This window comes from Falco punctatus (assembly GCF_963210335.1).
Source record: "Falco punctatus genome assembly, chromosome: Z".
Classification (NCBI taxonomy): Eukaryota; Metazoa; Chordata; class Aves; order Falconiformes; family Falconidae; genus Falco; species Falco punctatus.
In genome coordinates this window covers 40,965,319-40,988,288 of record NC_137586.1, presented here as the reverse complement: position 1 = coordinate 40,988,288, position 22,970 = coordinate 40,965,319, and the positions used below count along the sequence as shown (strand labels likewise).

The 22,970-nt window shown below is 40.9% G+C and overlaps 1 protein-coding gene and 1 long non-coding RNA gene across 7 annotated transcripts in view; one reads left to right on the top strand and one right to left on the bottom strand.

The window, feature by feature from the left end:
- Positions 1 to 549: 549 nt before the first annotated feature.
- On the bottom strand, positions 550 to 21,566 carry LOC308056390. The gene is made up of 2 exons (XR_013924809.1): positions 21,442 to 21,566; positions 550 to 20,894 (listed from the first exon to the last, which is right to left on the bottom strand). It is a non-coding gene; the product is annotated as an uncharacterized lncRNA (long non-coding RNA).
- The window catches only part of PRUNE2 (prune homolog 2 with BCH domain), a 148,859-nt gene continuing 146,779 nt past the window's right edge, over positions 20,891 to 22,970 (top strand). For 4 of the 6 annotated variants that reach the window (XM_080371679.1, XM_080371678.1, XM_080371676.1 and 1 more), the window contains exon 1: positions 20,891 to 21,773. In XM_080371679.1, the coding sequence (XP_080227805.1) occupies positions 21,738 to 21,773 (36 nt within the window). In that variant the 5' untranslated portion in view covers positions 20,891 to 21,737. The remainder of the gene's footprint in view (positions 21,774 to 22,970) is intronic. The other 2 variants (XM_080371675.1, XM_080371680.1) reach the window with 2 other exon arrangements.

Genomic DNA, 22,970 nt, shown 5'->3' with positions numbered 1-22,970 from the left:
TGTAAATATGCACCTTAATAACATCAGGAAAACAAAAAGATCTGGTATCAGATTTTATTAAATTGTTTACATTATCATGTAAATTATAATTTTAATATTTACATTATAAATTTGAGGGTGCATATTGCAATTGTATTTGTGGTGTTGCATTTGAACACATGAAAATAAAACTCCTTTCCATGGCATTGACCTACTGATTCACATCTGCTATTTTACAAATTTTCCCTGATGTTGCTTGGTTATCCACAAATGTTACAACCTCAGCATATATTAAAAAGAAACACTATGGCAAAGTTATAACTGAGAAATGAAGGATACCTTAAGAGAAAAATGATAGAATGTGATCTGACAAACCACAACTCTGCTTGTGATATGTGATTTCATTTGATATCTGGTGTTATTGTTTTAATTTTGCACCAATTTTGTTTCAGAAACAAACCAGTTGTTTTGGTTTTTTAGAATACTCCCATCAGACACTTCTTAGAGCAAAGATTTTGATCTCTATTTCAGGAATTTTCCAACTTGGTAAAAGAAGATTTACTGTTGATATTTGTTTTTTGTTTTTTTTTTTTTTTTAAAGCATTAGTGTTTAATTGATAAAAAATAGCAATCAGTTATGAATAAGAGAAAAAGCTTCTGTTCCCTGGAAAAGGGAGAGCCCATCAGGTAGTGCCTCTTTAGCTGGCTAATAGTACTTCTGGTATTACGAACCTTCAAAATAGTTACTTTAAGATAATATCTGCAAATAAAACTCCATGTCACTGGACTACTGATTCACATACTATTTCCTGGCTATTTTGATTTTAAATAAACAGCTTTTGCTTGCATAATGTTTAAACATTCAGGAATCTGGCTCTGCAAAATAACACTTATTATTTTTGGGATGACTATGAGTGGAAGACAGGTGAATTTGGGCACATCAAGACTCTAACTATGCTTAAAAGAATAAAATAATCTTGAAAAGTAGATACCACAGCTGTCTGTAGCTGTGGAATTGCAAAGATGGTTTTTAGGCTGGAACATTAATTGTCTGTTGCTTAGCTGGAATATCTGCCCTGTGTTTTTTCTTTGATTATGAATGAGCTTGCAAAAAGAGTATCAGAGAAGGGCCATCTTAGTGTCACAATAAAGTAATGGGAACATAAGTTATTCCCAATGGAAAACTAGCATTTGTGGAGAAGGCTCGCAGACTTGAGATAAAAAAGGCCTTTCTGTGGAAAATTACCTGAAAAAAAGACACCAAACAAACCCTTTTTTACTGGGGAAGGGGAGTTATGCTTAGAATTGGTTCAATGAAGAGCCAATAAGCACTCTTGGTGAAAGGAGTGCAGAGCAAGGAGTATTGGTGAGACGAGAAAGCAGGATCTCTCTGTAAAGTGAGAGCTATGAGGTGGCTCATCTGGCTAATATTCTGGAATATGGATTGGTAGGCTCCGTCCTATGGTTTCTATCCCAGGTAATAAAGCAGGAAAAACTGTAGGTGCATAGAAAAGTCTCTAGGCCAGCTACTGGGTTTGGTGAGCTACAGGTGAACTAGATGAAGAAATGCAACATTATGGGTCTTGGCAAGTTCTGATACCTCTGCTCAGAACTGGCAGTTCTGTACGTGAATGAAAACAGTATTGTAGGCAGTTTTCCCAGTGAAACTCTCATGGGTTCCTAGGAAGTTGAGCAATAATTTAATGGGATTTCTTAGTACTTGTATTTTTTGATTTGTGCACAGATAGAAGAATTTGAAGATTGGTCTGCGAAAGACTGCAGTCAATTTGCTTAATACCAGAAATGAAGTCCGGGGTGGGAAGATAATTTAATGCAAGTGTCCCAGGTTCGGCATGTTCTGCTTTGAACAGAGGTCTGCTTCAGTTTCAGTTGTGAACATACTGCTTTTTCCTTTAAAGTAAGAAGATTGAAAACTTGACTGTGCATTTTTTTTGGTTGTTTCACTGGTGATCTTAGCACCCTGTAGACTCAAAGCTTTGGGTGGAAAGTATTTAATGATTAACTAGGAAATGGAAAGCTATCTGAATAAAATACTCTCAAGTCTAATGTTAATGGTGTATAAGCTGATTGGTAATGCTTTTTATGACATCAGCAGTTCTGAGCACAAATGGAAGAGAAAAAAAAGCAGATTGCATTACAGTACTGTAGTATATCAAGGCTGGCTGTCTTGGGATTCAAAAGGTAGCATGATCTTAAACTTCTAAAAAATATGTACTAATGCCGAAGTAATGATGCTATCTATCCTGAATGTTAACCCACAATAAAATCCATGAGTGTCCTGAAAAGCGCTGCACTCTCTATTGTATATATGCATTTTTTTCAGAAAAAAACCAGCAGTAGCAAACATTAAACATTGTGTTTAAATATTAAACATCAAAGTGCACCATACATTTTTAATAAGCCAATTAACACAGAAATATCTCCATTTGTTTCTGTGCAAATGTAAGGGTAGCACAAAGAGTTCAGCAGACAGAATATCGGTTGCAAGGAAAGGAAAGGATAAGGTTATAAAGTGAAACTGCAGCTCCCAGAAGGCACGTTATTAAATCCAAATAATACTTTGAAGAAATGGAGGGCCTGAGATTTTTTTTAAAAAAAAACAACTTATTTTGGGGAAATGGTTGAAGCATATAACATTTAAATCTTTAAAGGTTCATTAAAAGGAAATTAATGCACTAACTTGTAAGTGACATGACTTACCTCTAACATCAAGGGGATGAATGTTACAGAAAAGCAGAACAGCAAATTGTGTAGCTGTAGCTTTTCACGAATGGGAGTGTATTCTTTTAAGGAAGTATTTCTTCAAGATGTTATTGCAGACTCCTTTTGCTGATACTGGCAGGCAAATTTGTATTATAGTTTTGTAAGACTCTTTCCAAAATACAGACCCTTCTCCACCTGGCAAAGGACCAGGAGGTTCTGCCTCTGGAAAACTATAAATGTAAATGAGATCACATTTGCAAGTAGAAATTTCTTTCGTTTGACACAATTAATATGGAAATGCCTTACCTTTAACTATCTTTGAGGCTAATATGAGCACTTGTGAAAGAGTTAGATGTTTAATAAGGAGAAAATGAGTTTATGAGGTGGGACAAAATTTGAAACAGTCTTTTTTCTGGGCAAAGGTCATCTGGTTGGGTTGCATGACAATGTGTCCATGTGGCATTATTCCAGGAATCTGTGGTTTCAGGAGTGAAGTACTTTAGCAGGTGAAGGCTGACACAAAGGTCTTAACCTGTAAGAACAGTTCTTTTTCCTTCATAAACTCACAGCTCATAAGACACGTTGAGAAAATAAGGAATTCCTGGTGTTGTTTTTATTTGACTTTTAAATTGTGAAATTGAAGGGGTAGGAATAAATTTCATATGTAGAATGATTCTTTGTGTCAGCAGTGCTGGTTTTCACAGCTTCCACTCATGCACCTGTTACTTTTCATCATCTAAAATGAAATGTGGGACTTAATGCAGCCTGGGTTTCCCCATTCCCTGTATAGATTGTTTTCTACTGCCAAGGTGGGAAAGATCTATCCCACCACTGAATTCCAGTCCAAGGACAACTGTTACATTCACTGTTTTTTTTTTGCTTACGGTGAGCATATAACTTCCTTTTTCCTAGTGCCAAAACATGCTCCTGTGGGTTATAATCATTTTTCTTCCCACTGCCTTTTGAGCTTCTAAAAACCTGCTGGACTAGGTTTCATCTAGTCTTAACTTTGGACTCTTCTCCCTTTGTGTCAAGCAGACACACATACCCTCCTCCTTTCCCAACACCCTCTTAAATGATCCCTCAAAATGAACAAAAAGTCATCTTTTAAACTGTTAACTTTTTGAAGCCAATGGGACACTAAAAACATTGATCAGCATAGCAGGATGATGCTAGAGTGTTTCCCTTCGTGAACATCCTGCATGAAATAGCCCTGAGAACAAGCTGTTCTTTTTTGCTATTAGAGCACTACTTTTTCTGTCGCTTAATACCTCACTGAACTCCATTGTTATTTTACAAGACCTTCAAACATAGCCTTGAGTCTGCTATATTAAAGCCAGTGACTTAAGTGCAGAGCTTTGTGCTGTTCTTTTCCACTCAAAGCAGTCAGTGCCTGCACCTTTCTCAATTTGCTATTCATTATGTATGACTAGCACTTACTGGAAATTTACACTACTTATGATGGGATCTCAACAGATGCAGAGGAGAGATTTTTCATATTTTCATGTTGCAATTGGGTTAGCTTAAGACACACAGGAACTGCTAGTACAGGCTGCTGTAAAAACTGTGTAAAGTTTGCAGGAGCTAAACAGGTGGTATTCGTCCCTCTTCTTTTTGTGTGGTACCTATGAGCAGAAAGAGCTTTAAATTTGTTACCTCCTTTCAGTTTCTTCTAATGAAATACAGATGGAACTAAGTACATGGGAAGAAAGATGCTCTGACTGTAGAACAGCCAATGTGGTTTAAATAATTGGGCTGATCATTTCCTATTACGTTAATGGTTATGTGCGGTCGGTTGACCTGGGCTGGATGTCAGGTACCCACCAAGCTGCTCACTCACTCCCCTTCTCAGCTGATGATTAAAGGGTCATGGGTCAAGTAAGGACAGGAGATCACCAACTACTGTCACGGCAAAACAGGCTCAGCTTGGGGAAATTGATTAAATTTATTGCAAGTCCAATCAGAGCAGGATAATGAGAAATAAAACCAGATCTTAAAAACACCTTCCCCCATCTCTCCTTCTTCCCAGGCTCAGCTTCACCCCCAGTTTCTCTGCGTCCTCCTCCCAAGTGGCTCAGGGGGACGGGGAATGGGGGCTGCTGTCAGTTCATCACACGCTGCCTCTGCCTCCCCTTCCTCCTCATACTCTTCTTCCTGCTCCAGCGTGGGGTTCCTCCCACGGGAGACAGGTTTGCACAAACTTCTCCAACATGAGTCCTTCCCATGGGCTACACTTCTTCATGAACCGCCCCAGCGCGGGTCCCTCCCACAGGTGCCGTCCTTCAGGCCCAGCCTGCTCCAGCGTGGGTCCCCCGTGGGGTCACAAGCCCGGCCAGCAAACCTGCTCCAGCGCGGGCTCCTCTCCACATGGGGCCACAGGCCCTGCCAGGAGCTGCTCCAGCCTGGGCCGTCCACAGGGTCACAGCCTCCTTTGGGCACCCACCTGCTCTGGCGTGGGGACCTGCACGGGCTGCAGGTGGGGATCTGCTCCACCATGGACCTCCACGTGCTGCAGGGGCACAGCCTGCCTCACCGTGGGCTGCACCGCAGGCTGCAGGGGGATCTGCTCTGGTGCCTGGAGCCCCTCCTGCCCCTCCGTCTGCACTGACCTCGGTGTCTGCACAGTTGCCTCTCTCACTCCTCTCATCCAGCTGCTGTTGTGCAGCAGTTCTTTCCCCCATTCTTAATATGTTATCACAGAGGTGATACCACCATCATTTATTGGCTCAGTGTGCTGGTTTTGTCTGGGACAGAGCTGGTTTTCTTCACAATAGCTTGTTTTGGATTTGTGATAAAAACAGTGTTGATAATTCAGGGATGTTTTAGCTGTCACTGAGCAGGGCTTACCCAGAGCCAAGGTCTCTTCTGCTCCTCACTTAACCCCACCAGCGAGCAGGCTGGGGGTGCACAAGGAGGTGGGAGGGGACACAGCTGGGACAGTTGGTCCCAACTGAGCAGAGGGATATTCCAGACCATGGGACTTCACGCTCAGTCTATAAATCTGGGGGAAGAAGAAGGAAGAGGGAGGCATTTGGAGAGATAGCATTTGCCTTCCCAAGTAACAATTACACGTGACGGAGCCCTGGTTTCCTGGGGGTGGCTGAGCACCTGCCTGCCCATGGGGAGTGGTGAATGAATTCCTTGCTTTGCTTTGCTTGGGTGTGTGGCTTTTGCTTCCCCTACTAAACTGCCTTTATTTCAACCCACGAGTTTCCTCATTTGTACTCTTCTGATTCTCTCCCCCATCCCACTGTGGGGGCGTGAGCAAGCAGCTGTGTGGGGCCTAGTTGCTGGTTGGGGTTAAAGCACAACAGTCTTTTTTGACACCCAACATGGACTACCATGGTTTAGCCCCAGCTGGTATCTCAGTACCATGCAGCTGCTCACTCACTCCCCGTCCTGGGAAGAGAATCAGGAAAAAGGTGAAACTTGAGGGTTGGGATAAGAAAAATTTATAATAACAACAACAAGAACAACAATAGTAATAAAAAAAAGAGTGCAAGAGAGAGGAATAAAACCCAAAGGGAAAAACAAAAACAAAAGTGATGCACGATGCAGTTGCTCACCACCTGCTGACTGATGCCCAGCCAGTCACTGAGCAGTGATCCACAGGCCCCGGCCCACTTCTCTCAGCTTATATACCAAGCATGACGTCCCATGGTATGGAATATCCCTTTGGCCAGTTTGGGTCACCTGTCCTGGCTGTGTCCCCTCCCAATGTCCCGTGCCCCTCCAGCCCTCATGCTGGCAGGGCCCGAGAAACTGAAAAGTCCTTGCCTTAGTATCAACAGTACTTAGCAAAAACTAGACACATCAGTGTGCTATCAATCAGAATTATTCTCATACTAAATCAAAAGCACAGCACTGTACCAGCTGCTAAGAAGAAAATTAACTCTACTCCAGCTGAAACCAGGGCACTCAGCCTTGGCCAGCAGCAGATCCACCTCGGAGCTGGCTAACACTGACTGTGTAGGACATAGGGGAAGTTTCTGGGATCCACTCACAGAAGCCACCCCTATAGCCTCCCTGCTACCAAAACCTTGCCACACAAACCTAGTACAGGCTGGAAGACATTCTAGCAGAAATCAGTGGTATTGTTTCTGTTAGTGCCCAACTATAAATTGCAGATGAATCTCCAGCATCCTACTAATGTGATTACTGAGAGACAGAACTGGAACACAAAGAAGGGCATTCTGTAATCACATACATATTCATATTGCAGTCTTCTGTCTATAAGTATACATATACTGACCGTGGTTTTCTCAGATTCTTTCAGTTAATTTTACTTAAATGCTTTAGTTTCTCATTTTATCTAGTGTTACTTTGGTTACTCATGAAGAAGGCTTTCTATCATGATTTATTTGCAATAGTTGCTGGGAGTCAAATGAGGAATTGACTGTATTCTATCAGAGGTTACTAGGTGAAACTTTCAGCAGAGAAGTCAAAGCAAATTCATTCTGAAAATTGAAATTAATATGCGGAACGTTTTTTTTTTTATCTCTCCATCACAATCTCAGTCCTTCTTTTAAGCCTTGGAGCAGAACTTAACTATCATCACTTTTTTTAATTAATCCACTGGTGGCTACAGCAGAATCCTATGAAACAGTCTGTATATCTCAAATGCTTACAATATGTGCCACTAGAGTGGGAAGCTATAGAGAAACAGCATGTCCTTCAGTTGAGGAGACAACAGTTCCTTCAGTCTACTACTCCCAGTTCATCCACTGAAAAATTATTTCAGTGTTACCAGTTGACAGATATCTGAAATAAATACACTTCTCACTTGTTTTATGTGATCTTTCTTCGTGTATGGCATTGCTATTTCTACAGCTTTTGGAAATCTTGAGACAATAATATGAATATAGTATGAGTCATTCTGAAATACCAACATTGTTATTTTTCTTGTATTTGAAAGGAAGGAGTATTACAGCCAAATGGCATGCCAGACTTAGATAAGTATGATATGATTTGTATATGGTGGAAATTATAATTATCACTGTTACTACTGTTGTTTTTTTATTGTATCAAAAGGAAGAGAAAACCACATTAGCTGGGTGTTCTGACATAATTTCCCAAACTGGGTGAGTCTTTCTAAATAAAAGAGGAAACAGAATATTGGAAATTGAGACCCTTGTATAAATAACTTACAACAAGCATATGCTTGACTTAACATGCATAGTGAGCAGACTTACTCAATAAATATTAGTGTTGGTATGCTTGTGAGATCTGGGTCTTAGAAAGGGCTTGAGATAGTATTGGTGCTTATGTATTAAAATCAATGGAAAAAAGGGAGATAAACTTTTCTCAGAGCTCAGTGCAGGGAAGAGAAAAAAGGGTAACATCTGTTAGCCATATTTTTTTAATAATTTTTTTGAACTACTGTCATCTGTGATACTAGGAAGAGAGGCAAATTACGATATGTTAGGGTTGATTACTATAGTTAAATCAAAAAAAATTCTGAATAGCTACAATTTACAGAAATGACACCTGTTCCATATAAACTAAAATATTTTTGTTAAGTACTAAAAAGCTGAATTAAGATATGGAATAAGACATTAGCTTTCGGGTTCTGAAGGCACTTAAAAGCCCTAGGCAGTTTATGTTTAATTAGCTCTCCAAGGTAGAAAAGAATTCTATATAGACAGATCCCTTAACATATTATCCTTCATCCCTACCTTGGACTTACCTTTCTGAAGGAGAGGTAGAGGAGAAGTAAAAGTACAGTCTAACCAGAAAAGTGGATAGGTCAGTTGCCCACCAAGGAAATAATTCCTGGGTGTCTTGAGAATTTGCTATAAAAATCAGTAATGTATTCTTTGTTCTATACTATGTCCTATTTGAAGCGAATAATGCTAATTCAGTAATTGCTCTTGAGAAAAACAATTGCTGAGATTGTTGCAAAGTTGAACAGCTTCAGATAAGTTCTGCCCTTCATAAAATGATTAATTTGACTAACAGTTGACTGTTCAGATTACAAACAATTGCTTTTCTATAAGAAGTTTCTGGACTGTAAGCAATCAGAGGCATGAAGGTGAGTCTGTGAACATTCAACTGCCTGAAAGCTGTCTTCCAGGAATTATTTGTCTGCAATTCTGCTTACAGAAGCTTTGGGCCATAGAACAAAATCCCGTTTTTCTGCCTGTAACAACACAGTTAAAATATCTCTGCTCCTCAATGATTCCATATGTTCTGGATAGATATGAGCTCTTTAAGAATTTAAGCGATTATATCCCTGTACAACTAGATAGCTATATACTGCCAAAAGACAGGATTCCAATGGGTAGCATAGGAATTGCTTACCAAGAGCTATAATCACAATAAAGGAGGCAATTTTTAGTACTACCTAAATAGTGTCATAGAAATATAAGCACATAAACATAAAATGATAGAATACAACAAAGGAAATCAGTATGAATAACTCTAAATTTTGTGACAGTATGAGAAAGGTACAACAAACACCTAATACTAAGTTTTAGTTTAATTCCAAATACAGGAATTGTCATGAAACACTATGATATATGTGAACTCTGTGGGAAAATGCGTATTTGGTTATTCCTGTATTCTCTTCCTTGTTGGTCTACACAAATGCAATGCTTGTGGATTAGAAGTTTTTTAAGGTTGAAGAGGAAATGCAGGTAAGTAAGAAGGAGGACGTCTTGACCCTACTGATTGTGGTGGAGAGCCTTTTTGTTGACTTTATTAGATTAAGTCTTTCATCTTTTATTTAAAAAAAAAGAAAAAAATCATCATTGAGAAAATACTGCCATTCGGGGACAGTGGATTAATTCACCTTCACGTGATACAAAAAAATTCTCCCCTGTTCAGATAAGAAAAGAAATATAATATAAAAAATAATTTATCCTTTTTAGAGCAGAAGGAGTATCTATGCAAAAGTGAATTGACTATGATATTCAGGGGGTCATGATAGAAGTACATGTGCTTATTCTGCTTAAGCTTCTTATTCCAAAGATTAAAGATTCCAGAGTTCTGACATCCTCATTCACTGATTGTAACTGACTCCCATACATTTCATTCTCAGTGGTTATTTCTTCTATGACAGTGCAATTTGCCAACAAGATTCTTTTTAGGCTCCATGTTGGTTCCACTAGTCATTGTAAGTATTACCACTTTTTAAAATGTGCTTTACTTGCATTTTAAAGTTCTCTCCAGGCTGTAAATCTTTCTCACAAAAAACATTCCTGCTAAAGTGAATGGAACTGCTCACTGTGTAAGTAAATAGACTGAGCTCAGTACTCAGAAAATAAATATTCCTGTTGAGGCATATTTAATTGTCCTGCATGTTAACATTATGATTACAATTATCTTGTGACTATGAAGTCACTGTTTATATACAGTTAGTGGATGAGAAGGGCACAACCTCAGATCTGATCTTTCTCTTGTTTTGTTACACATACTGGAAGTGAGGGTATAGAGGATACTGTTTTACTCCTTCATAATCTCCTTAACTACATAACCTCTTTTTTCTTACTTCCATGAAAAAGGTCTGCTCCAAGAAAGTAGAGCAACCCTACTCCACCACAGATTTGTACTGGTTTGCTAAGTAAATTTTACTCCTTTGTTTTCTATTTCTAAAATAATATTCCAATAACTAAGACATGTATTTCACTGTATCTGAGTTTTATGGTTTAGAATGGAAGACGGGCTGTCATAAAAGCATCCTGGACTCTCTCCCTCTCTCCTGAAGCGAGTAAACACCCAAACAGAGAGATCATCCAGCAGTCACTTAGGAACAGGCTGAATTCAGAGCAAAGGATCTGAGTAGGAGCATGCACATAGAAGCACACACTGATGTAGCTAACAAAATGTATTCTGTCCATAGGAAAGTATCACTAAATGAAATTCTGCTCACAGCTACAAATTCCCCTCAGGCAAGTGACCTAGACATTTTATATTTTTAAAGTGTTTTGAGATATTTAAAACATTACTCTTTTCAAACAAATAATAATTTAGATGATGTATCAAGACATTACTGATGTCTTTCAACTGTGTCTTTTGGTTTGGAAAAAGCACATGATCAAATTGTGTTTCCTAAAACCAAAAGGAGCAGATGAAACTGATAATCCATATTAGGCTTTAGTTGCTGGAAAAGATCATTCTTGGTTTTGGAAAGGTGAGCTTCATCTGAGGAGGGAAGAATGATACCTTCTTACCTGTCTTGGTGGTCTCTGCTTAACAATGCTTGAAAATGATAATATCGACTTAATAAACACATTGCTCATACTTCAGTGAAAATTGCACAGTTGATAGACATTGAATTGAAGATTTTTTTTTTTAATATTCTAAGTTGGTGTTCTTAAAAGAAACTATCAAACATTCATGTTTGTTTCTTGATATTTTGTGTGATAGTTTGTATTTATCTGTTTCTGCTGCTGTGTTGCATAATAGTGAAATAAGCCTTTCATTTCAGCTCTTAGGGGAGGACTTTATGATACCAAATCTCGGTAGATTATGATACTGGTGTTCTTTATCTCCTAAAAGGAAGTAGCCCTGACTAAATAAAATACTCTGTAGTGTTTTGAAATGTCATTTTCTCTTGTGGGTGATTTACATTACAAGTGATAAAGTTTTGTTTGCTTGTTTATTTTTAATGTCTTATTTTTATAATGATATGCGAGTTTGAAGGCAGAAGCTTGAACAGACTGTTTTTTGATCTACCACCATTTTTAGTCACTTCTCTGCTTCTGCAGGTGTTATCCTTAATACAACTTCATGCATCCAAAACCAGAGTGTTTGCTTTGCAGTGCAATTTATTCTATTCTTTCCCTTTGAGAAAAGGAGTGTCCTCAGTTGAAAGAAAAAGTAATTCCCAAAGCTGCACAGGGAAGCTTCTACAACAGCTGCTTGCACTGTATTTGTACTGTGGGTAAGTAGGGGAGTTTGAATAAATATTGTAATTAGGAACATAATAGCACATTTTGATTGCTTTAATAAATAACACCAACATGAATCTTTTCTTAGTAGTGACACTAATGATCATTAATGGCCAAGCCTGTTATTTTTACAGTATGAATTCTTAGCTGAAACATCTAAGTCTTGAATACAAGATACACTGTTACTGAAACAGAAAATAAATGAAAACTCTTGGCATTAATCTCATGGGTTTATGATAAGCTCAAAAATATAAAACAAAAATAACAGAAAAGACTCCAAACCTTTTGTTTCCTTTGGTTTTCACGCAAAAATAACAAGAAGCCACATGGGCACAGCTGGATTCCATACAACCATATTTACACATTGTATGCAGCCTAGCTACCTTTATGCTCCACCTTTCTCAGGACTAAAGCACACCCGGCAACTACCAGAAGAGGTTTCACACTTTCCAAAAAGTATGTTATTCAGCGTTGATAATACAAACTTGAGGCAGTGCAAGTAAAAGAGAGAGCATTGCAGGGGACTTGTACTAAATGCTGCTTTTAGTTACATGAGTCACATGGAGAGGCATGTGTTCCTTGGGGCTGGGCATTTAAAGTTACAACGATGGTAGACAAATGTTTTTTCCCCATTGTGTACTACTGATTGAAGCACTTGCAGGCCTTAACACACTTTTGGCAAAACAAGGTCTATTTTAGCTAGCTTTCCTTTGGAAATGTTAACTTGCATGCCTGTTACTGTTTTCCAGTAATAACTTTTAAAACATTGATCAGTTTCAACAACGTTTGAATTTTCCACATATTTAACTTGGGGAGAGGAATTAAGGCCAAAGATGAACTTGCCTTTATCAAATGTCAGATTATGTCAACCATCAGGTCTTCAGACTTAGAACTGAAACACCAGGAAGTCCTCCAAAGGAAATATACCCGGTCTCAGAAAACACTTTGTTGATCTGGCTTTCTGTGCTGCTCATGGAGCTATGCACTTTTTGCTGTATTCCCCCCCTTGAATATCAAAAGACATTCTGATAATGAAAATGCTTTAATGTCATTAAATAAACAGCATTCCACAAAGAAAGTGTTATTACCAAAGCTTCTCTTTGGATAATGTTTCACAGACACTTTATGAAAACATAGAACAATGTGCTTTCTGGCCTTTCCTCATCAAAAAAACCATCCAGCTGTGGAGTTTTGGAATCATACCTGAACTGTCTTGTAGGAACAGGGACTTACAGCATGCTGGTGGTGTTATATGACATTGGCTGTGTGTTTTGCAAGAAGTATCCATAATGCATCAAGTTCTGTAGAACCTGTAGAAGCTTTCTTGCATCTTTGCCAGAACACATTGCTATCTCTCATACCTCATGACAGAGAATCACATACTCACAGGAAGAAACATCACTATTGCCAGGTTTGTTATTCTTCGTCATCTTATCAGTCCATGAGTGAAAGGGCTACAATAAATCTGAATGGAGATCTCCAGCTCTATCGTATAAAACACCTTCTGTCAGCTTACATTTGAAATTATGTGTGAACTTAATCTTGGTTATAATTTGAAATACTTGCAGGAATACATTAATAAATCTTTCCACAGGAAAGGCTAAAAAGGTGATGGGACGTATCTGAGACCATTTCTCTTTGTAAACAGTTGGAACTCTTCAGAAGTTAACTGAATTTCATGGTGACTTGAAATCTGTCCAAGAACTCTGTCCTTCAGTAATGATAGTAATAGTTTTCAACATCTACACTGAGTTACAGCCATACAGAACACAATCCATTTAGAATGGGAATCTATGGATCCAAAAGTCTCCTTTAGTATTATCTTCAGAAGATGATGACCAAGCTTTTTGAATATTCTGCATATAAACTGTATGTGCTTCAATTTGTTACTCTTTTTTCCAGCTAACAACCATGTGTATAGTGAATAAAACACATTGTAGTTAGGTGTTGCCAATGTCTTCTCTTTACTCCTGGTTTATGTGATGATACTGATGCTCCTGGTATTTTTAGCAAAACTTGCAATTGACATGATGGATGATGGATGGATGACTGAACAGGTTGCCCAGAGAAGCTGTGGATGCCCCATCTCTGGAAGTGCTCAAGGTGAGTCTGGACAGGGCTTTGAGCAACCTGGTCTAGTGTAAGGTGCCCCTGCCCATGGCAGGGGGATTGGAGCTAGATGACTTTAAGGTCCCTTCCAACCCATGATCCTATGATGAAATTTATCCCCAAGTTTAAGGCTAAATAAAACTTAGAATCTTTGCATGCCACGCAATAGCTATTTCCTTAAATTCTTCCAAGCTGACATTTTAATTTTACCCAGTTTAGTCACATAGAAACAGCTGAGTTACTATTTCATTCAACATATGAAAGTGGAAATGTGCTGCAGTGGTTTAGAAAACAGTTAATAGAAGAGTTAATAGCCACAGTCTTAGGAAAAACAGTCTTCTGCTGCATTAGTTGGCTCTGCAGAGAGGAGCAAATTATAAATTTTACATCCTACCATGATTAGTAAAATTTCCACCCTTCAAATGAGTTATCTTAGTATCACTGTATACTGTTATAGCCTGTTGATGTAAACAGTCCAGTCCTCTGCTAATCTGTCAAGAATATTTGCTTTGCAGACATGGAAGTTTTTAGCTGCTTTTGGAAATATTTAATTATTTTTTCTAATAGCTGATAAACTTTACCCAGTTTCACTTTTCTAGCTTTGTTTGGGTTATACTTTGTCATTGTGTACCTGCAGTAAAAGAGTTGTCTAAATACCAATGTTTGCTATTTTGATATTTGTTCTGAAGCTGTACACAGAGTAACCATAACGCAGCAAAGGCAGGGGTAAGTGTTCTGGAGTGCCGGCCTGTAAAATATGGGGCATGTATATCAGAAATTTTTTGAGGTATACAGAATCATCAAGATTCATTCAGACTTAAAGGAACGACTGTGTGTACTGCAAGTTCTACAGTCTTTCCTGGCATAATCTTTTTTTTGTCTGAAACAAGATTAGCTATTCATGAACTATGCTCACTTGCATATTCAGATCACTATGGCTTTTGTAATGCTACTGCTGTATTTATATGCTTCATTAAAAGAACCAGATTTCCTTTTTTAAAAAAAAGTCAGAGGTAACTTCCTCCCCTCCCCCCAGATAACCTTCTCCCTTTAGAACATGAGATTTTCAACTATTGACTGGTCTTTATTGTACTTTATTAATCATATAGAATATTTTTACTAGTATTTGGAACCTTCACAGTAAATGCTCCTCTACTTTGAGAGAAAGAAACTCTTCGTCTTCCTCACATATCTATCTACTATCATCTCTCTCTTTCTCTCTCTCTCTTTATATATATAATATATATATATAATCTCTCTCTCTCTCTCTCCAGCATATCTACTAAACGTTCACTATTTCCCTCGAGGCAGAGGTCCTATGAATTTGTTGACTATGTATGAATTTCAAAGTTCAATGTAAGAATTGTACTGGCTTTATACTATTCTTTTTAGGAGAGTAATTGTAGGTAGCTATGATACTTGTCTGTGGAATGAGAAGATTTGACTAAAATTATAATGATACTCTACTAATTAAGTAGTTTCTAACTTAAAAATTACTTATAGCTGATCTGTGATGAACAGTTGCATACTTTGGTCAGCTTGCAAAATGAGTAGTACTTCTATTACTCTTTGGATTTCAGATAGTAACCAATATAATATTCAATGTAATATGTTTCAGAATTAGGTTTATGGTCAGAGAGTCAATATTCTGTTAACATTATATTCTCTAATTCGAAATTTGAGGAACATTCTTATTTCCTTTTTATCTGCATTCAAACTAATATTAGTAAGAATGTTCCCTTGTGTACTTTTGCTAAACAACTCAGAAGTCAATAATAAAAAACATACTATATGCAATTGATTAATGGTAAGCTATAAAGCAGCAAAGTTTTTATCTAGTTTAATTTTCTTACAGTTATTTTGGAAATACTTTGTGCTCACTGCAGCATAAAACCTTATTGTCCAAGGCATGAGACTGGAGTTGCTGGGAAAGGAGATCTGTCTTCAAGGACTTTGACCCATGTGCATGGGAAGCAAAGACTGTTAATGATTTAAGTCAAATTGCTTATGTCCTTTCCTCCTATTTTGAAAGGGATTACTGTCTCTTAGAAGCATACTTTCTGCCTAGTTTAAATAGTACTAGTGAATGGCAGTGTAATGGGAATAAATTTCCTTCAATTAACTTCCAAGTGAGGAGTAGGTGGGCAGGAGGTTCTGTAATAGCTTTAACCTGCAAAGCTGAGCAGATCAGTCAGAATTGCTTCTTTGACCTGGGACTAGTTTAATACAAATACCACATATTCAGGCTTTGCAAATGAAGTAAAATACTCTGTCTCTTAGCAGACTGATCATTTAAACAGTTAGGGATATATTCACATGGGGCACATAATTTGCCCAATTTCTCCGTGTAAGTGGCGTAAGAAGGAGGCAGCAGCACAGCAGGTTGACTTCTGTAACAAGCTGTCTTAGTGCTCAGTTTTATTGAAATTTGATGAACAACCGGGGAACTTGGTTTCCATGGACTTAGTTCTAGTGGGAGACGAATCTGGATTCTGGCTTCTCACACTTTATTTCATGGTTTGTTGGTACAAACTGGAGTTTGGGAGGGGACTAAACCTGCAGTTCTATTGTCTGTGCCTATTGGCCCGTACATTCCCACTAAGCAAGCCATTCAATCAGCCATTGTTTGGGATACCTCCAAGTAGAATCACAGAATAGAATCATAGAGTGGGCTGTGTTGGAAGGGACCTTAAAGACCATCTAGTTTGAACCCCCCTAGGGGAAAAAGTACTGTTGGTATTGATTCAGTGGTGCTTTTTTGCTTTGAGTTAGTAGCCAGCCTTGGCTCAAAAACCTGCACTCTCGTATCTACTCAGTTTTGCATGGAAGAACATAACAGACAATTATTGTAACACAAGAATTACGTGCTATTCACAGCTAAAATGAGATTAATGCGTTCGGTCTTTGAAAACCTCAGCAGATATTTGTATCAGAGTTATCTCCTAGCCAATCAGGGCTTCTTTCTCTATCTCTCAGGAGAAAGCAACAGCAATTTCATTTTTACCATACCTAGTATCTCATAAGAGCAACACAGAATGTTACAAAGTGTTCACCTTGAAATTTATGGTTGGGAATGAAGTACTTCAATAAACAACCATGATCCCTTGGAGAACATAATTTCTTACTAGTACTTGGTTTACACTGGGCAAACCAGGAGTCCAACAGGGACACTGAGTGCATTGGCTCCATTTTCATGCCCACTTGCTCTAAAGAAAGACAGGAGGCTTTGACAGTGTAAAGGTTTTACACATTGTTGATGAACAGTCTTCATGTTTGGAGGAGAAGAGTGTTCTGATATTTGAAATGGTTTCTTTCTGCCCATCTTTATAGGTTGACCAGTGTAATTGAAAAATGTAAAACTGTGAAGTGTAAGTAACGTGGAAATGCATTGCTTCTCATAGAAAGTGAAGATGCTTGATCCAGAAGACTAGATAAATTGTGACTTTAAGTACATATCCTGTTGGTAAAACTTGTAATAAAGAAGTATCAGCTTTCATGGGTTTATGCAGAAACCATAGAGAGACTCTGAAAATAAAAATGCTGGAGAGCCAGCGTCAATGCCTGTCAGTCTGCTGCTGCTACATGCTGTTTCGGTCTTTCTTGTTTCTTTGGGTGGTTGTCTAGAGAATTATTCCTTCAGTAATTTGTGAAATAACCTTTTTCCTTTCAAATACTTTAATAATGTTCTCTTACAATAGCTAATGGCTGTGTACTGGGGTTTTCTTTTCTTCTTTTATTGAAATGATCATGTAACGTTTTGATTCCACGGTGCATAAAATAGTTATTCCTACTGTGGTAGTATAGCAACTCCTGCAATGGGAAGTTCAGCCTTGTTTATCATTAAAGTGATTGTTAATATGCGGTTAAAGAGTTTATCTATAGCAGGTTTGCATGGCAAGGCTTTGATAGTGGCAGGGCTACAGAGGTGGCTTCTAGATACCAGAAGCTTCCCCCATGTCCAACAGAGCCAGTGCCAGCGGCTGCAAGATGGACCCACTGCTGGCCAAGGCCAAATTGATCAGCGACAGCGGCAATGCCTCTGGGCAGCATATTAAGAGGAAAAAAAATATATATCTGTGCCAGTGAGAGAGACAAGTCAGACTACACAAGAGAAGCAAGTGCAGACACCGAGGTCAGTGCAGACGGAGGGGCAGGAGGGGCTCCAGGCACCAGAGCAGATCCCCCTGCAGCCTGCGGTGCAGCCCACGGTGAGGCAGGCTGTGCCCCTGCAGCACGTGGAGGTCCATGGTGGAGCAGATCCCCACCTGCAGCCCGTGCAGGTCCCCACGCCAGAGCAGGTGGGTGCCCAAAGGAGGCTGTGACCCTGTGGACGGCCCAGGCTGGAGCAGCTCCTGGCAGGGCCTGTGGCCCCATGTGGAGAGGAGCCCGCGCTGGAGCAGGTTTGCTGGCCGGGCTTGTGACCCCACGGGGGACCCACGCTGGAGCAGGCTGGGCCTGAAGGACGGCACCTGTGGGAGGGACCCGCGCTGGGGCGGTTCATGAAGAAGTGTAGCCCATGGGAAGGACTCATGTTGGAGAAGTTTGTGCAAACCTGTCTCCCGTGGGAGGAACCCCACGCTGGAGCAGGAAGAAGAGTATGAGGAGGAAGGGGAGGCAGAGGCAGCGTGTGATGAACTGACAGCAGCCCCCATTCCCCGTCCCCCTGAGCCACTTGTGGGGAGGACACAGAGAAACTGGGAGTTAAGTTAAGTTAAGCCTGGGAAGAGGGAGGGGTGGGGGGGAAGGCGTTTTTCTGATTTGAATGGTAATAAATTAAACTAATTTCCCTGAGCTGAGCCTGTTTCGCCTGTGATGGCAATTGCCAGGTGATCTCCCCGTTCGTATCTCGACCCATGAGTCTTTTGTTGTATTTTCTCTCCCCTGTCCAGCAGAGGAGGGGAGTGATGGAGTGGCTTTGGTGCGAACCTGGCATTCAGCCAGGGTCAAACTACCACATTATTTTAACACTACTTATGATAGAAATACTAAACCACTGGATAGCTGTATATGACAGCTCTTCAAATTCCTTGCTAAATTGTAAAGATGAGCTACAGGTTCAGATCTGAATTTTCCTGAGGCACGGGTATTCTCTGGTTTTGCTTCTCCATCACATGGAATAAAACCAGTCTCAACCGTATGCCTGAAGAATAAATACAATGGATATGAAACAGAAACCATGGAAGATCACAAAAGCCTTCACTGTTTGGTATCGCATAGTACGCATGAGGATATAAGGTTTTACTAGGATACTTTGTATATGATGCAAATTACTTTTCCCTGGATGGTCACAGGGAAGATGAAAGGAGAGTTTTAGAAGGTCTTGTAGTGTCAGGCATTCTCTTCCTTCATAATCACCAGAGCTACAGGTTTTTTAGGACACAGAAGAATGATACACAAAGTTATTATATACTCCTGAGTGCTTTGATAATGGCTGAAATTAAAAAATGAACTGTCCCACATGAATAGAGAAACATGCACTTCCAAAACACTCTCTCAGAAGTACGACATTATTTGCATTTGCATTATCAAAACGACAAAAACATAGAAAGCCGAAGTCATAGTTCACAAGCTAAATCTCTTCAGTGTGACAAGACGTATTGCAAATGTGCTTATGAACAAGCAGAAATTCAGTATTATTGAACAAGTCTATTTTTTAATAATTCAATTCTGTGAATGAGATATGGATTAAACTCTCACTTTGGGACACACATGATTCCCACTGATTTCATCAGGAATTATGTTACACACATGAAGGGAAGAACACCCCTTAGGAAGAGTTCCTGGGTGACTGTGAATTGTTTTTGTTTAGCTACTTCAGAAAGATGAATAAAAAAAAATAGTCTGGGTCCCAATTCATTTATAATTTAAGCTTCAGTAAAGTGGAAGTAATTTAGTGGCTGGAAGTCAGGTAGAAAAGAGGAGAATCAGGGTAAGGAATTTCTATAAAATATTAAGCAGACACACAGACTAGCTTTCTGTTCATGGTTTTGCACAATAGTATATGAATAATTAATTATATATAACTCATACAATAATTATGGAGGCAAAAAAGTTGTTTAAAATATAGTTTCAATAGATATCTCTTACAAAGATTTTCAGTGAGCTCAGGTGCATTCTGCTTTGCTTTCAACACAGCATTACTGGGGCTGTCTCTGGATTGCCAGCATGTAAATCACAAAGAATCCACCAGGTTCTTCTAAGCCCGGCAGAAGACCACTCGGGTATTACAGCATAAAGGTATCTTCACTGACTCTGCCCATAGTCACATGCAGAGACCTACTAACTGGATGCATGAAGAAGTAATTAGTCAAAACGCTTTGTTTACAGTACATGGGAGTAAGCGTGCTTATTGGCATGAGGCATAGAACACAACTTTGCTGCTTTAGCAAATTCAGCTTTCTCTTCTCCATTTGCTGTTCAGAGTCTGCCTTCTGATGTCATTTATTTTTAATACGTACACAGCAAAAGTGACCCCTTTAGGCATCTGTTTCCTAAACTTCAGTTCAGCTGCTGTAGCAAGCTGGATTTTATTTATTTTTTATCTTTTTTGCAGACTTTGCTGAAAAGAAACATATACTTTACTCCCTTTTTTGTAAGCTTATATTGATTTCTTACTTGGCAAAGTGGTTTGAGTAGACCTCAACTCTGTATCTCAAATTACACAGCAATTCTTATTGCAACACTTCAGTTTCAATTTTCAGTTACAAGTATATGTTGTGCAAAACCTGTAATCTTTCAAAAGACCTAGTTTTGTACAGAATAACAAGAAAACCCAAATTCAGATAGAGTTCTGAAACACACTAATGTTTTTGGGAAGAAGAAATGTTCCAGTAAATGTAGCAGAATTCAATTTTTCCTGCAGAACACTGTCATTCACAATACTTTGGTTCATGTCATTTGTATGGTGCTTCAGTCCACTCAAATATTTTGATGAAGATTTACCTTTCAGTTTTAAACGGTTGTGATATGGATTCGGGTTTGGTTTTTTTTTTCTGTTCCCCAGAAGACTTTGGAACTGGAACATAGACCAGGCAGAGTAGATGGAGCATGACAGGCAACTCAGTAACAGGATCTCCAAGGTATCGTGAAAGAATTAACAAATCCAATGAGTGAATTACACTTATAAGAAAGCTTGTTAATAAGGAAGCAATAATGAAAAACTTCAGCTTTTACAGTAACACCTTCGATGAGCTGTAAAATAATAGAGAAGAGAAAAAAAATCCCAGATCTCACAGCACTGAATTTATTAATACTTAGCCACCGCAAACCCCACCGCGAGGCACAGCTCAAATGGAGCCGTTTGTAGCGGGCAAAGGAAACGCACGGGTGCGGGGCGAGCGCCGGGCGCGCCGGGCAGCTCGCTCCACCCCACGCTCACGGCGCGACCCTCCGTTGACATCGCCCACCCGGGACGGGGACCCCCGCGCTGCGACATGGCGCTCGGCTCCCCCATATGGCGGGCTGCCCCGGCAGGCGCCTTTGTGAGCCACACACGTGGCCGTGGGCACCGGCGGTTACTGAGGGTCCCGGCTCCGAAGCAGAGGTCAGCGTCGCCGGAGCCTCGGCTGTGCCCGCCAGGGCTCCCCGGACTCTGTGCCACCGCCGTAAGGGGACCCCGGCACGGTGGCTGCGCCTGACCCCGGCGCCCTCCAGCTTCCCGCTGTTGAGTTTTGCCACCTGTACAACGGGAAACGGCGCGACCCCCGCCCGCAGGCCCACCGCGGCCACCGACCCGCACCTGTTGCTTTGAGACCCTGCGGCGGGTCTCGGGGCGCCTTCACCGGGGCTGCCCGGCTCCCGCAAACCCGCGAAGGGCCCGGCCGGCTGCGCACACCGGCAGGAGCCGAGACCCCGTCGCTCGGGGTGCCGCCCCCCCAGCTCGCCCCTCCGCGGGGCTCCGCGCCGGCCCTTGCGGCACGGCCTGACGTCACCGCCCGCGGCGGGCAGGGCGGGGCGGGGCGGGGCGGGCGGCGGGGCTGCGCTGCGTAGCGGGCGGCGCGGGCACAGCGCGGGGCCGGCGGCTGCGGGGCGGCCATGGAGGAGTTCCTGCGGCGCGCCCGCGCCGGGCTGGTGAGTCACGGCGGGCGCCGGCTTCGCCCGACTTGCCGGCAGCGGCAGGCGCCGGCCTCTGTCGCCGTGGCCCCGGGCGCAGCACCCCGAGCGCTCCCGAAAACTTCTCGGGAGTGTTTCAGCAGCGCTACGGTCCTCGGCGCTGCTCGGCGGGGCGGGCGGCGGGGAGGGAATGGGGCCGGTGACCTCCACATCGGCCGGGGCGCGTTTTGGGGGTGCGTTTTGTTCTCGCACCTGCCTGCCCTGTAGTTATTGCTGAATAATGCTCTGCTTCGCCAGCATGCGAACTCGTATTTGAGCGGCATGTGGGGGGTGGCAGCGTGCCATTTTGGCGTTACTTGCGCATTTGCTTTGACTTTCAGATGCATCAAGTTGCATAGCAGAATGGGGAAAAATTTTATCGGAGGTCACTGAAAACTAATTTCTGTGGTCTAAGTCTTACGAGGAGTAGGGGATAAGTTTGCACAAGCAAGACTTAAAATGACTGAGGAATTCATAAAGGTGATGAAGGACCAGCTCCATAATTGTGTCTTGCCTGGCGTAAGTAGTTAGTACTTTGTTAGGAATCCCAGGCATATAGAGATCTCGTTCACCAGTGACCCTGCCAGTAGCATTAATTTTGCTTACTGATAATCTGGCCCCAAAGAGTGTGTGCTTTTCTTTTCACTTAATGTGCAGTGCAAAAGTAGGATGCTTTTAAGACCAAGATGGTCTTAGGCCAGCACGTTTCCAATTGTGAAGGCTGGTTTTCTGTGCAAAACTGGTTTTACAGTTGTTACCTTTGGTGTGCAGCCTGCGCTTCTGCTAGCTATCCCAGCTCTAAGAAGTATATTCGGTTATAGAACTAATAATGGGTTTGTGGGGGAAGAAAAAAAAATGCTGTGGCTACTAGTTTTGCCCTGTATTTTTCGGTGCTTGGGACCTATGTGCTTGCAGGGGCCCCTCCCCACCCTTTAGAGAGTTGCTGTAGGTAACTAAATGAAAGTAAAACTTCATTTTTGATAAATAGAAGTGTAGGGCCTTCCCAGTTTCATAGACCTGTTGGGAATCTCTGGAGCATGAGCAGTCATAGAACTCTCACATAGAACATAAAAGTCAAAAAAAGAGGAAAGATCCTCTTTCGCCAGTGGCCATCATTCTCTCTGTATGCAGTGATTGCTAAAGGATGGTTTGTTATACCATCTTTTGTTTTCATGT